The sequence below is a fragment of the Varanus komodoensis genome, unplaced genomic scaffold (genome assembly GCF_004798865.1).
Source record: "Varanus komodoensis strain SLA01 unplaced genomic scaffold, ASM479886v1 scaffold15, whole genome shotgun sequence".
Lineage (NCBI taxonomy): Eukaryota > Metazoa > Chordata > Lepidosauria > Squamata > Varanidae > Varanus > Varanus komodoensis.
Window position 1 is genome coordinate 7,221,547 of NW_025335440.1, and position 12,799 is coordinate 7,234,345.

Below are 12,799 nucleotides of genomic sequence, written 5' to 3' on the forward strand. Positions count from 1 at the left end.
AAAAGCAGTTTTATGTTCTTTAAATAATACCGCATTTACCTTGCTCTAAAAAAAACCTCACAGAGAGGGTTGTTTAGAAACAAAAGTAAAATTGGAAAGTTATGATATTTGCTAAAGAACCTGTGAATCACTGTGAGTTGGAAATGGTGACTGCACAATATCTATCTATTTATTTGGAATTTTTGTATGCCGTCCCATTGGCATGAGCCTCGGGACGGCTTCCATACAATAAATAAACAGAATACAAATAGTGCACATAAAATCCAGATTCACCCTGGCTGCAAAATTAAAAACCTATAGATGATATTAAAAATTGTTAAAATATTGTTTAAATAAAAAGGTCTTAGCCTGGCGCCGAAAAACAAATAACGACGGCGCCAGGTGGACCTCTCTGGGGAACGCATTCCATAGGTGGGGCGCCACCACAGAGAAGGCCCTCCTCCGGGTACTTTGCCTCCTGATGTCTCTCATGGAGGACTCCCGGAAGAGGGCCTCTGCCGCCGATCTCAGGGGGCGGGAGGGCAAATATGGAAGCAGGCGTTCCTTTAGGTATCCAGGTCCCAAGCCGTTAAGGGCTTTATAGGTGATAACCAGCACCTTGAATTGAGCCCGGACTTCGATGGGGAGCCAGTGAAGCTGGCAGAGGACTGGGGTATGCCTTAATAAATGCCTTATGTAGAAAAGTTGCCAGATACTTGCTCCTCTGAGGTAGAAGAGGACGAGCAAAAGATGTAATACTTAAGTCGTGCTGCTGACATGGGGCAGCAGTCACTCCCAGCCCAAATTCACGTCTGTCGCGTCTGTCTTGAAGGTAGTGCAGCTACCTCGGGCGGGGGGGTGGGGGTCTTCCTTTCCCATTCCACTCTGCAAGGACTTTGAAAGGACTGCTTTGACTGACAGGCATGGGCGCCCTTTGGCCTGCCTCCAGTTCAGGCTTCTCTACCCAAGGACAACGTAGTCCTGTTCAGGTGGAACAGGATGTCTTAAGGAGCTCCACCCCCTGGTGCCACTCAGGCCACGTAGCTCCTTCCCAAGACACCTGCTGTGGAAGAGTCTGCAGGAAGAGGACAGAAGTCCCTGAAAGTTCAGGTGTGGGTGCAAAACCTCTTCCAGCTGGCATTTCCACTAGACACGCAGAAGCCTTAGGGAGGGACTATATGATTTGCATGACATCTGGGGGCAAAGTCATGTCGTGAGCAGAGCCGCCTGGAGCCGGGGGTCAGACTTGATGGCCCGGGAGGCCCCTTCTGACTCGTTCTGTTTCTAAGTGACCTGGCAGAGTCCTGCATTTGTCCATGGTATCCAAACAGGGGTGATGTCTCTGTAGAAGCAGCTCATAAGAAGGTTGAATGTGGGAAGGGTGGTAAAAATGTATTCTGCTCTGCAAATATTTCTCTAGCGACAGACTCAATTTCATCCCCCTGCTACTCCCAGGAGCACGTTCAGTCCTGATAATAATATTTCTTGCACTCACAGTATGTTTCTCGGAGTCTGATCTCAGCCACACTGCCCTGTTGAGCCGTCTCTGGGTTTCCTGCTCTCCCTTAAAGAGCCTCCTGGCTCCATAACTCGGTCAGGACTGTATCTTTCTCAGGGGCAGCCACTGCATGAGTAACCTTCATGTGCTTCCTCATCAGCAGAACATGCAGGAGGGGAAGCTGCTCGGGGCCATATTTCGCTCACTGAGGTCGGGACGGAGGAATTCCTCCAGAAGCTGACGTCGCAGATCACAGAGATGGTGTCTGCAAAGATAAGTCAAGGTAACGGCAGGACCAGCGCAATCGAATCTCCTTCATGCAGGAGGACATCTCTCCTGGCTTGGCGGAGGGTCAGCTATGGGTCTGAGGCTTACATACCGTCCAGACCAGTTTGCAGTCACCTGTGTCCGCCCTGGAAGTGTTTGCTTAACCATTCCTGGGACTTTATTGTCCTGCTCCGTCTGCTTTGGGGTTGTTTTAAAGCCACGCTACTGCTTTATTCGTTAAGCTGCCCCAGGAACTTTATTCTAGGCAGTGGGATGTGAAGGAAGGATGCGCCCTTTGTCTGTGAGAGGGACTCTTGAGGTGCTGGGGTGTTGTGGTTTCACGCCGCTCCTGCCTACAGCTCTAGACAAACCTACAAGCCTGAGAAGAGGGATCCCTTGGGCTGCCACTCCTCTCTCCCGGCTGCCACGGGAAGCTCCGTAGCGGCTCCTCTTTGGAGGTGGATTTTGCAGCCCCTGGAGGGGATGAGGAGGGGGACAGATAGGGGGCAGGATGGGGGGCAGAGAGGGGAGTTAGAAGACTACGCACCTATTAATCCTGTGCGCTGATCAGTCAAAAGGCTGGGGAAATGCCTCCCCCCGTCCTCTTGTTCTGCCCAGCAAGGCTTAGGATATGTGGAAATCTCCCTTTGAGAACTGTCTTGAATGAGAACCTTGCAACACTTTGGGGCAGAAGGAAGGCTTTCTTCCAGACAGTGGCAGCCTGCAGAGAACCGGAGTTGCTTCCTGGCCCCCCAGCCTTCTTGCCTACACAGACCTTTCCTCTTTGCTTTCACCCCCCTCCGAGTCTCTCTGCTGACTCGTTCTCCCCCTGCAGCATCCCTTCCTCCTGTTCCTGCCCAAAGCATTCTTCTCCCTCCCCGCCTCCAGCCTCCAGAGTTGCTCTCTCCCCGCTCTGCCCCTTGGCCTTGCTGTTTTCCCTGCCTCCCAGCCTCTCACTTTTCTATCTCCTCCTGTCCCACCTCTCTGGCTCACTTGGAACTAGCCAGGCAGCCATTCTGCAACTGGCCGTCTCTTCCACCAGCACCATTTTGTAGCCGCTTCTCAAATTCCCACGTGTGCCCAGGGGTTTGGATCAGTTGACGATCTGTTCTCTAAGGAAACAAAAAGATGCGTGCAGGCCATATTAGCGAGAAGCATTTATTTATGTAAAATATTTACATCCAGTCCTATATGAGAAAACATCCCAGGATGGCTTACAAAAATTTTAACAATAGATAACAACAACAAATAAAAACTGTAAACAACAAAAACACAATACCAGCAAAAATCAAAATCAAAAGCAACTGAGTGTTAAAACCAATTAAAATTTCTAATTCTTAAAATGACGGGTAAATAAAAAGGTTTTCACCTGGTGCTAGAAGGAATATAAAGTCGGCGCCAGGCGAACCTCTCTGGGGAGCGCATTCCAGAGTCTGGGAGCCACCGCAGAGAAGGCCCTCCTCCGGGTAGAGACCTTCATTTGATTTCAAATGTTTGCCTTGTGACAAAAGCCGCTGTCCCCTTCGTGCCCTTGCGTTTCAGCCACGCTCCGAGTCCCTGGGGCAGACAGCGACGATGAATCGAAGACACCGTCCGCATCGCCACGACACGGCAGGTCCAGACCTTCCTCAACTGCTCAAGAGTCTTCCTCGGAGTCTGATGAAGGGGATGCCCGGGGAGAGGTACGGCACGTACAGCCAGCAGGGCCTAGGCAGAAGAATATCGCGTTCCCAGTGCATGGAACACTCTGCATGTTTTGCGGAACATGAAAAGGTCGACAAGGGCAGTGCTGGACCTCAGATTCCCACTGCAGTGGCCATGGGCTCTTCGTGTCCAGGAAGAAAGGGAAGTAAAATAAGCAGAGAAGGAATTGAGTTGGTCAAAGACGTGCATGGCTGAAACCAAGCGCAGGAAACATTTGAACATGGCACGCATATGCAGAGGCACATGGGCATTGTGTGGTACTTTGCAGGGTCATGATGCCATTTTTAGTAGCGGCCACACTTTTGGTTTCAGATAAGCTCACGAACAGAGTTGGAAGCTTGTCTTTGGAAGCCAGGAGGAGATAAGTGAAAACTAAAACCAGTGGATTGCTGAAGACTTATCTGTGGTTCTATGGCTGAGCTGGAATCTGAACCCGGGATGGGATCCACTCCACTGACCAAATGTTATTTCAAATTCTAGAAGCACATAAAGTGAAGCAGGCATTAATCTCTTCAAACATGGAGCTGCAGGGCCCTTTCGTGTACTTGGTTAGTTTCCCCCTGCATTTCGGTGTCTCTTCTCTATAAAATACACTGAATCAGTCTTCTGTCTACAGATTTTTGATATCTACATGGTCACTGCTGATTACTCACCCATGGGTGCTGACCATGAAACCATCTCCTTGAAAGAAGGACAGTATGTGGAGGTCTTAGATTCTGCTCATCCTCTGAAATGGTTGGTGAGGACCAAACCCACCAAGCTCAGTCCATCCAGGCAAGGGTGGGTTTCCCCCGCCTACCTGGATAAAAGGTTAAAGGTGAGAGTCATGCATGTTCCAACACACACCCTCCTGAAATTTGCTTTATTGGATTCTTTGGTTTCTGCAAGTCTCTGAATAACAGATCTACCAAATGAAGTAGAGACACACAAAATGTGCTCAAGTCTTTCCTCTTAAATGCTCATGTGAGAAACTGGAGGAGCTGGAAGAGAATTCACAGCTTTGCATCACTGAATGATTCGCTTGGCCAAGGAAGGCCTTGTGAACTCCAGGTTTTGGAGGGTTCCTGGGCCAGATGCCCTCAGTGACTCTTAAAGAAGTTTATTTAAACCGTCCACTTGTGTTTTAAACAAAAAGCAGCCCAGAAACCCTCTCCAAAGGTGTGGAGTTCTATCGCAATGGCTTGAGCAGATGCTATTGTGTCAACACAGAGATGGTAATAAAGCGTCAATGCTGATGTACTCCCAGATGCATTAAGTCACTGTTATTCTACTATTCTATGTATTTTTATCCTGCCTATTCCCAAAGATTGGGTCTCTAGGCATCTATAGAAGAGCATTTCTATGCACAGAATCTCTAAGGTTCAAGCTATCATTCCATTTAAAAATGGCTAAGAAATGGATGAGCAGCTGCAGTTTAAAGAATTTTCTTTTGAAATGGGGATTGCTTGTCTCTACCTTTGGGGCATCCCATAGCATACCTCCAGCTTTTTTCCTTTGGGCAATTTAAATTCCATCAAAACTTCAGGGAAGGAAACAGCTGTTTGATTTTTGTAGAATGGTCTCATTTCTACTGTATACTGAACAGAAATGTTTAACATGCCATTCTGAGAACAACTGGAGCTTCCAAAAAGGGCTGTTCGGAAGCAGAATAATGTGCAAACCTTTCACTGCCATTCTGATTCCAAAAGATTGTCTAGCTTCAATCCTGGGATTTCAGAGGGGGGTCCACATGCCATGGACAACTTTGTCACTCTAGCAAGGCACCCTGGGTAAACCCACAGATGTGCTCTTGACAGATGTGGGCCTCTATGAGCCTTACATTGGCTTGCCTTGGTTTCAGCTGTCAACCGAGTGGGGAGGTCCAGAGACTCTGGAGTTCCCTGGAGAATCCGTTTCAGAGGACGAATACAAAAAGAAGCTGAGGTGAGCATTTTGTGAAGGGTTTTCCGAGAAGACTTGCCGGTTTCTTCTTTGCGTTTATGGGTCGAACTGTGCTTCAGCTTAGGGTGTAGTCTTGAGCCATTTCAGACAGAAAACAGGGCCTGCGGCTCCCTGCACGCCCCAGCTGGCCGTGCTTTTCTTCCCTAGCACGGGGCCATGCCTATAGCCGTGCTGGCAAGAACATGTTCAAAGTGATCGGTTCTATTTGGGAGAAAACTCAGCTGCCGTGGCCCAGGCTGGAATAGAGTCCTGGTCTGTACCAGAGCCTGTAGCATTTTCCTTCCAGTCTATTCATTCCACATTTGCCACATATCCTCGGCCGGGTCATATATGACTCTTCACCGCTTCTTTGCGCCCTGCGGAGGTGCTGCCTGCCAAGCAGATATTCAAATGGTCCCCTCCATTTAAAAACGAAGCAACACCAACAACTCTCTGAATAGAAGACCAGGAGGAGACAGAGGGAAGAACGTTTCCCCAGGGTGTCTTAGCTTTCTCTTTGCAAGGACAGGTTCTTCTTTTTGTAACCCGGGAGTGCCATCTGAAGCGGTACCGCTCAGAAGCGTGCTCTCTTCTGCCTTCCCGGAGTCCTGTCTCCTCTCCTTGGTGCAGATGGAGACCTGCCATGGAACTCCCCCTTGCGTGACTGAATAGGCTTTGTCTCCCACCCCCGTCCCCCTTCATTGGCTCACTAAGGCATTGCCTTTGTGCCTCCTGGGCTGCCGTTGGGGCTCCTTTCCTGCGGTGTGGGATGAGAAGGGTGGAACGTGCACGAGGTCCCCCTCTGAACCTGCAGCCGTCCTCTGCCTTCCTCTCCCCCTCCCTTTCTGCTTAGCCTCATTATTCAGGACCTGCTCAACACAGAGGAGGAGTTTGTGAAGGACCTGCAGTTTCTCCAGACCCACCACATCCAGTTCACCGAGACCTGCCCCGTCGTCCCCATCGCCGTCTCCAGCCAGAAGCTCATTATCTTCCGAAATGTGACAGATGTCACTCACTTCCATGCCAAGTATGTGTGTCCGCACGGCAAAGGCGGCAGGGGCCGGCGCACCTTGGGCGCACCTGCCTGCTGTGAGAGGGCGTCGCTTGAAAGCCAGCACACCTTGGCTGCCGCCCGCAGCCACGCTGTCTTTGACTTGTCGGTGTTGAACCACAATGACTGGGATCAGGCAACACTCAAGGGATTGTTGAATTGTGGGTTATCCTGTTGTCTGACCCCAACAAGCCATGCCTTCTGAACCTTGAAGAGAACTGTACTTTGCTGCTGGGTGATGACCTGGGAGTTGTTTGCCATGGTTGGCCATCTCTGCAGGGTTCAGACAATGGGGTAACCCACCCTCGGCCCACCCTCCACCCTTGAGTTGCCTGAACTCAGTGTGTGTGTGTGAGTGTGTGTGTGTGGTGGTACCCACAGCAGCAAAGGTGGTTCTGGTGGCTGTCTGGGGTTGTCAAGATCAGCTGGTGCTCTGCAGGGGGGTCCCAGGGAATCATACCTAGTCCCACGGAACTGTCCCATTCCAGATATCGTTTAATGTTTTAATGTCACAGTCTGTTGCTTCTCCTCCTCCTCCTCCTCCTCTCATAAGTGGGTCTTGTCCTACATGGGGCTGCACTCCCTCTGAAGGACAGGGTTTGCAGCTTAGGAGTGTTCCTCGACCCTGAGCTGTCTCTAGAAGCTCAGGTGACGGCGGTGGCGAGGAGCGCCTTCCTTCAGCTTCGGCTGATCCATCAGCTGCGTCCCTTCCTGGAGAACGACTGCCTGGTGACAGTGTCACATGCGTTGGTGACTTCTGTAACGCGCTCTACGTGGGGCTACCCTTGAAGACGGTCCGGATTCTTCAATTGGTGCAGAATAGAGCTGCCAGGTTGCTGACGGGGACTGGGCATTGTTCTCATATAACCCCAGTTCTCCATCAGCTCCACTGGCTCCTGATTGAAGTCCGGGCCCAATTCAAGGTGTTGGTTATGACCTATAAAGCCCTCAACGACTTGGGACCTGGGTATCTAAAGGAGCGCTTGCATCCATATATGCCCTCCCGCCCCTTGAGATCAGCAACAGATGCCCTTCTCTGGGAACCCTCCGTGAATGATATTAGGAGGGTGAGTACCCGGAGGAGGGTCTTCTCTGCGGTGGCGCCCCACCTATGGAATGCGCTCCCCAGAGAGGTCCGCCTGGCGCCGTCATTATTTGTTTTTCAGCGCCAGGCTAGCCGAGATGCACCGGAGGTTTTTAAATAAAATTTTTTATTGTTACATTGTTATTTATTTATGTATTTTGTTTCTGCTGTGAGCAGCTCCGAGGCTTCATTGCGATGGGGGCGGCATAAAAATGTTTTAAATAAAAGTGAATAATAAATAAATAAGTCTTCTCCTGGTCCACAGCACCTTCTTCCCAGAGCTCCAGAAGTGTGACACGGATGACGATGTGGCCATGTGCTTCATCAAGAACGAGGGGGAATTCGACAAGTACATCCAGTACCTCGTGGGCCGAGTACAAGCCGAGTCCGTTGTCGTCAATAAAGCTGTCCAGGAATTCTACAAGGTGAGGCCGCTGAGCCCAGCCTGATCCCTCCCCTCCGTGCAAACTCCCTTTCGCACGAAAGCGTTCCACTTTCCGAACAAGGCTATCAGCTTGCACGTCACGTGGGGATATGCTGAGCCGCTCCAGGCCCCAGTTCGCACGTGCTCATCAGACTTCTCCTGCTGCTTGTCTCTCTCCGAGGAAGAGAGCCAAGCCCGGAACGACTCTGTGTGCATTCACGGGCCCCGTTGCACAGCCATCCCTGGGGCCAGCCTCCCTCTCCACTCGCTGCCAGCCGCAGCAGCAGCGCACGGGGGAAAGGGGTCCAGTGAGCAGGCAAGCTGGCTACTTTCCCAGTGGCCAGCCAAGGAGCTGCCTGTGGGGCTTGGTGCCCAAGCCCTGGGCACTTTCGGCAGGAACTTGGGCCCAGGGCTGCTGCAATGCGGACCGGAGTCCAGGACGCTGGAAACCAGGGATTTCCCACTCAACGTGGATTCCTCACACGTCCCTCCTGTCATGTGCTTTTATGGCAAGTGGGGCAGTCTCTCCAAATCATCCCAGCACCAGCACCATAATCTTGGAGGTCCAGGGCAAAGCTGCTTGGAACCAGCTGCTCCTCGGATGGCTGGGGCCCTGCCTGGCAAAGGACAGGCTTTTGTTTAAACAGCTGTCAGGGGAGTGTCCTTTGCTGGAAGGTGCCTCCTTTCGAAGGGCCGCCCAGGCCAAGCCTAAGTTCAAATGAAGAACCATGAAGAACCGAAGAAGAATAAACATCCTTGAGGTGACTCGTTTGCAGCACCTGGACGGCAGGTGGAACAGTGGTGGTTGTACTGGCCGAGTGGTCCCCAATACAGGAAAAGTCTTGCATTTCTGCTCAGATGGCAGATATTTTTTCAAATTTGCACATATATCTATACAGTAACATGTTTATCAATGTTCGGCCCACCCAGATTGCATGAATCTTCAGAGCTAGTCTTGCCTGACCGTGTGATTCTCTGTAAATGAGCCAAGCCTTTTTCTTCCTGATCTAAGAGCCAACAGGCTGTAACTTCTCCATTGTTGTGTTTTGACATCCAGCGCTATACAGAGGGGACATTATCCAGTGAAGATCCTTCCCAGCCCCCCGTCCTTCCTCTGCAACACTATTTGGAGATACCAATCATCAGGATTCAGAAATATCAAAATGTAATCAAGGTCAGCATCCTTCCTTTAATATTTGATGGTTTGGGGCCACAGTGATGCTGGTTGTTCTGGGGCGATCTTTTTGGGTTTGATTTCAGTCCTTCCTAGTTCTGCATAGTTACCATAATTTTCATGATATATGGAGTGACCAGCACAGCACTGGTTCTGTACTCTTGTTTGCTACCATGATGTATCACAATAATCTCTGCAATTATGGGAAGATAAGAGAGGAGGAGGAGGAGGTCTGTGCAGCATTCATGGGTAAACTACTATGTTCAATGGAATGTGTCCGAGTGTTGGATTGTGTTTATCCCCAGGCAGAATGGACAATCTGCAGACCAGGGTGCATTTGTAAAGCGTTAAAGAAGCTAGCTAGCCGGACACCTGTGAAATCCAAGTTAATTGTCTGAGATGCATTCTTATTTCTTAGAATTATATGCCATTTATTTTGTTTGCTGAAAGATGTTTTGGTCTTGAGCATGCATAAACTGATGGATATGAATGATGCAAAGCATGCAATTTTATGTATCTGCAGGAGCTAATCCGAAATAAAGCACGGAATAATCAAAACTGTGCGCTGCTGGAACAAGCTTATGCGGTTGTGTCTGCACTAACCAGGCGAGCAGAAAACAACCTCCATGTTTCCCTCATTGAGAACTATCCGGGAACGCTGGAAATTTTAGGGGAGCCTATCCGACAGGTAATTTCACTCTAATCACTGGCAGACATGATGGATTAGAGGGTGTTTTGGCTCCCTCTCAGAGACAAAAAGTGCTGAGTTATTTTGATTTGCTTTTATATTCCCTCTTGCTTTTCCCTGGCAAAGTTAATAATCCTTTTTCTTACGGCCTGGTTAAACATTTCTGTAGGCTTTTTAATGGGACTGCTTTGCACCTTGTCATGTTTAGGTTTCCCGTCTGAAAATAGCTATTTTGCTCCTTCTCCACACGTTTCCTTCAGCCATAGCAAAGCTCGCCTTTCTTCGATCCAGTTTGCAACCTTTCTTCCCTCTTCTCTGTGGCCTTGGCATCATGTATCCAGCTGGAAGAGGCCTGGATACCCAGTGGGTCCGACCCCGTACTCGGTGCAGGACCCAAGACTCCCTTCCGGCTTCCAACCAGGCCTGACCTGGCATAGCTTCCAGGCCTAGACAGGACCAGACCCGTCAGGCCGTGCGGAAACGTAGACCAAGCAAAGCAGATTCTGGGACGTGACTCACTTTTATTTCTGGTGAATGGGAGGCTGGGCAAAGTTGAGAACCAGGCTAGGAATGTCCCACTTTCTGTGGACGCTTCGCAGAGCGCAAAGTCTGCCAGCTTCCCCAGCTGGATTTGTTTTCCTTTCCAGGGACAGTTCATTGTCTGGGAAGGGGCACCGGGAGCCAGAATGGCTTGGAAGGGGCACAAGCGACACGTCTTCCTCTTCAAGAATTACCTCCTGGTGTGCAAGCCAAAGCGAGACACCAAAGCAGATACTTACAGCTACATCTTCAAGAACATGATGAAGGTTGGAGCCTGACCTCCCTTCCTTGTTAATAAGATTTCCCCCTCCCCCATCCCCTCTGCCTCTGCCTCTGCCTGTGGCTATCCGGGTCAGCGTGTCTACTGGGGAAAGGTAGCGTTCTTGCTTAAGGTAGGTATTCCGCTTCAAGAATCACCACAGCACTGACCGAGAGGAAGCCTGCCACCAAAATTCACTTGTTCTTCGAAGAACAGAGCAGAGATGAGTAAGGAACCAGCCAGCATGCAGAACAGAAAGTAATTTACAATCCATTCCTGTGGGGCCAGTTACCTACTCAAATGCACATTCAGTAAACCATCTTCCAGGGGTTCCCAAGTGCACATCTGGCTTAAAACAAAGGAGATTCGCGGGTGCGTAAGTTGTCACATAACAGGAAGCTAGATAGTTGAACTGATTGGATGTCTGCACCTGGAGTTACGTCGGAGAGGCAGTTCAGCAAGCCTCCCTCACCGAGCAAGGTTGTCTCCGGCATGGTGTTGGAAAACCCCAGGGCATTTGTCTTGTAAGACACGGGCATCTGCAAGAAGGAGAGCCGACGCTGACCTTCACGGCTGCAGCGGTGGGGTGTCTCCAGTATTTCATGGGCTTGATGCCATATGCGGGACACAGTCTAGACCAGCGGTCTCAGACTCAACTTACCTGGGGGCCGCCGGGTCACATCAAGTCTTCCACCACCGCGGTGGTGGTGGGCTGCTCATCCCGCGGCCGGCCCAGGTGCCGCCGGCACTTTGAAGGCCGCAGGGCCCCTCCCCGTCCCGGCAATTGGCCCGCGGGCCGCGCGTTCGAGACCCCTGGTCTAGACCTCTCATCGTGGACGAGCAACATGATGGTGGGCTGAGCTTCTGGTGGTTGTTATCCTCTTGTGATGGCCTGGCTGCTTCCCGATGCAGTTTGGCTTGGCAGTGGCTTTCCCCAGGTTGGCTTGAGAAAGGTTGAACTGCCCATCACCCGGGGAAACTGAGGCCCCACGTGGCTTTAAGTACTCCGTCCAGGTGCCTCTTATCCAGTTCAGTCCTGCATTGCATTCAGACAGGACAAACAGAGCTAACATGCATCTCCCAGTGAAGGGGATAGGTACCTCTATTTTCTAACCTTTCTTAGGTTAGAAATTTGTACCTCTTGGACTCCTTTCTCATAGCCAACTTGTATTTTTTTTCCTCACCCTCCTTTATTGATCAATTAAAAAATTCTGTTTTGCTACCCTTTTCTCTGCCACTTGCCTGCAATTCCCTCCATGGCCCCTGGTGAAGAAAACTATTTCAAATTCTGGAAAGAAAAGGGAAACTATGATTTGCTCCTGAGGAACCCTGTCCTGGACATTCAGGAAAGGAGCACCTGTTCTCCAGCAGCAACATATGCGATCGCCGGATGAGTCCCGGCTACATTTCTCAAATTGTCAAGCACCTTTCATTCCATCCTTTGTCCTATTTATGCAAATCTGTTCATATACATTTGCCTAAAGTTTCACTCTTGAAAATGTACCAATCCCCCCGAAATGCACATTTTAGTCTGTGGGGGAAATGCATGCTTTCGATTGGTCGTATTTTGCATTGTTCATATTTTTCCTACAACTAATGCTTTGCAAAATTACAGAAAATAGCAATTGGTCTGCAAGTCCATGGGATCTGTGCAACTTGGGAAACGATGGTCTGCTACAGAATCCCTGGGTTAGATTTTGAGAAATCAGAATTCGTTTGAGCCCTGTTGTAAATGTTTCTGAGATTCCAACTCTCCCATCTTTTGGGGCAAGGTGCTTGCGTGGACGGCGATGCTCCCAGCTCCAGGGGCTGTTGGGTGTTCTGGCCAGCTTAAGGCCATGGGTTCACTCAACATTCTCTCAGTGACATGAGCCTGTAATTCCTGCCTTCTGAAATATTCGGAAGATGTGTCCATTGACTTTCAACCCTGTCCTTTGATGGCGCAGCTGTCAAATATTGACGTGAACGACCTGGTGGAAGGAGATGACCGGGCATTTGAGATTTGGCATGAGCGAGAAGACTCAGTCCGCAAGTACCTCTTCCAAGCCAGGACCATCATCATCAAGAACTCTTGGGTGAAGGAGATCTGCGGTATTCAGCAACGCATCAGCCTCCCTGTCTGGGGTGAGTAACGCAGAGGGAAAAGGCAGAACCTCTCGCTGCTCTGCATCTTTGCTCTATAGTGACTCTTGGCATTTCTGTTCCTGGATT

At 50.2% G+C, this 12,799-nt stretch overlaps 1 protein-coding gene across 1 annotated transcript in view; it reads left to right on the top strand.

Moving 5' to 3' along the window:
* LOC123020800 (obscurin-like) overlaps positions 1 to 12,799 on the top strand; it is a 192,030-nt gene that overhangs the window by 123,074 nt on the left and 56,157 nt on the right. The window contains exons 71-80 of the mRNA XM_044424979.1: positions 1,638 to 1,760; positions 3,287 to 3,426; positions 4,065 to 4,265; positions 5,289 to 5,371; positions 6,222 to 6,395; positions 7,769 to 7,928; positions 8,985 to 9,101; positions 9,625 to 9,789; positions 10,437 to 10,595; positions 12,535 to 12,712. Of these exons, the coding sequence (XP_044280914.1) occupies positions 1,638 to 1,760; positions 3,287 to 3,426; positions 4,065 to 4,265; positions 5,289 to 5,371; positions 6,222 to 6,395; positions 7,769 to 7,928; positions 8,985 to 9,101; positions 9,625 to 9,789; positions 10,437 to 10,595; positions 12,535 to 12,712 (1,500 nt within the window). The remainder of the gene's footprint in view (positions 1 to 1,637; positions 1,761 to 3,286; positions 3,427 to 4,064; positions 4,266 to 5,288; positions 5,372 to 6,221; positions 6,396 to 7,768; positions 7,929 to 8,984; positions 9,102 to 9,624; positions 9,790 to 10,436; positions 10,596 to 12,534; positions 12,713 to 12,799) is intronic.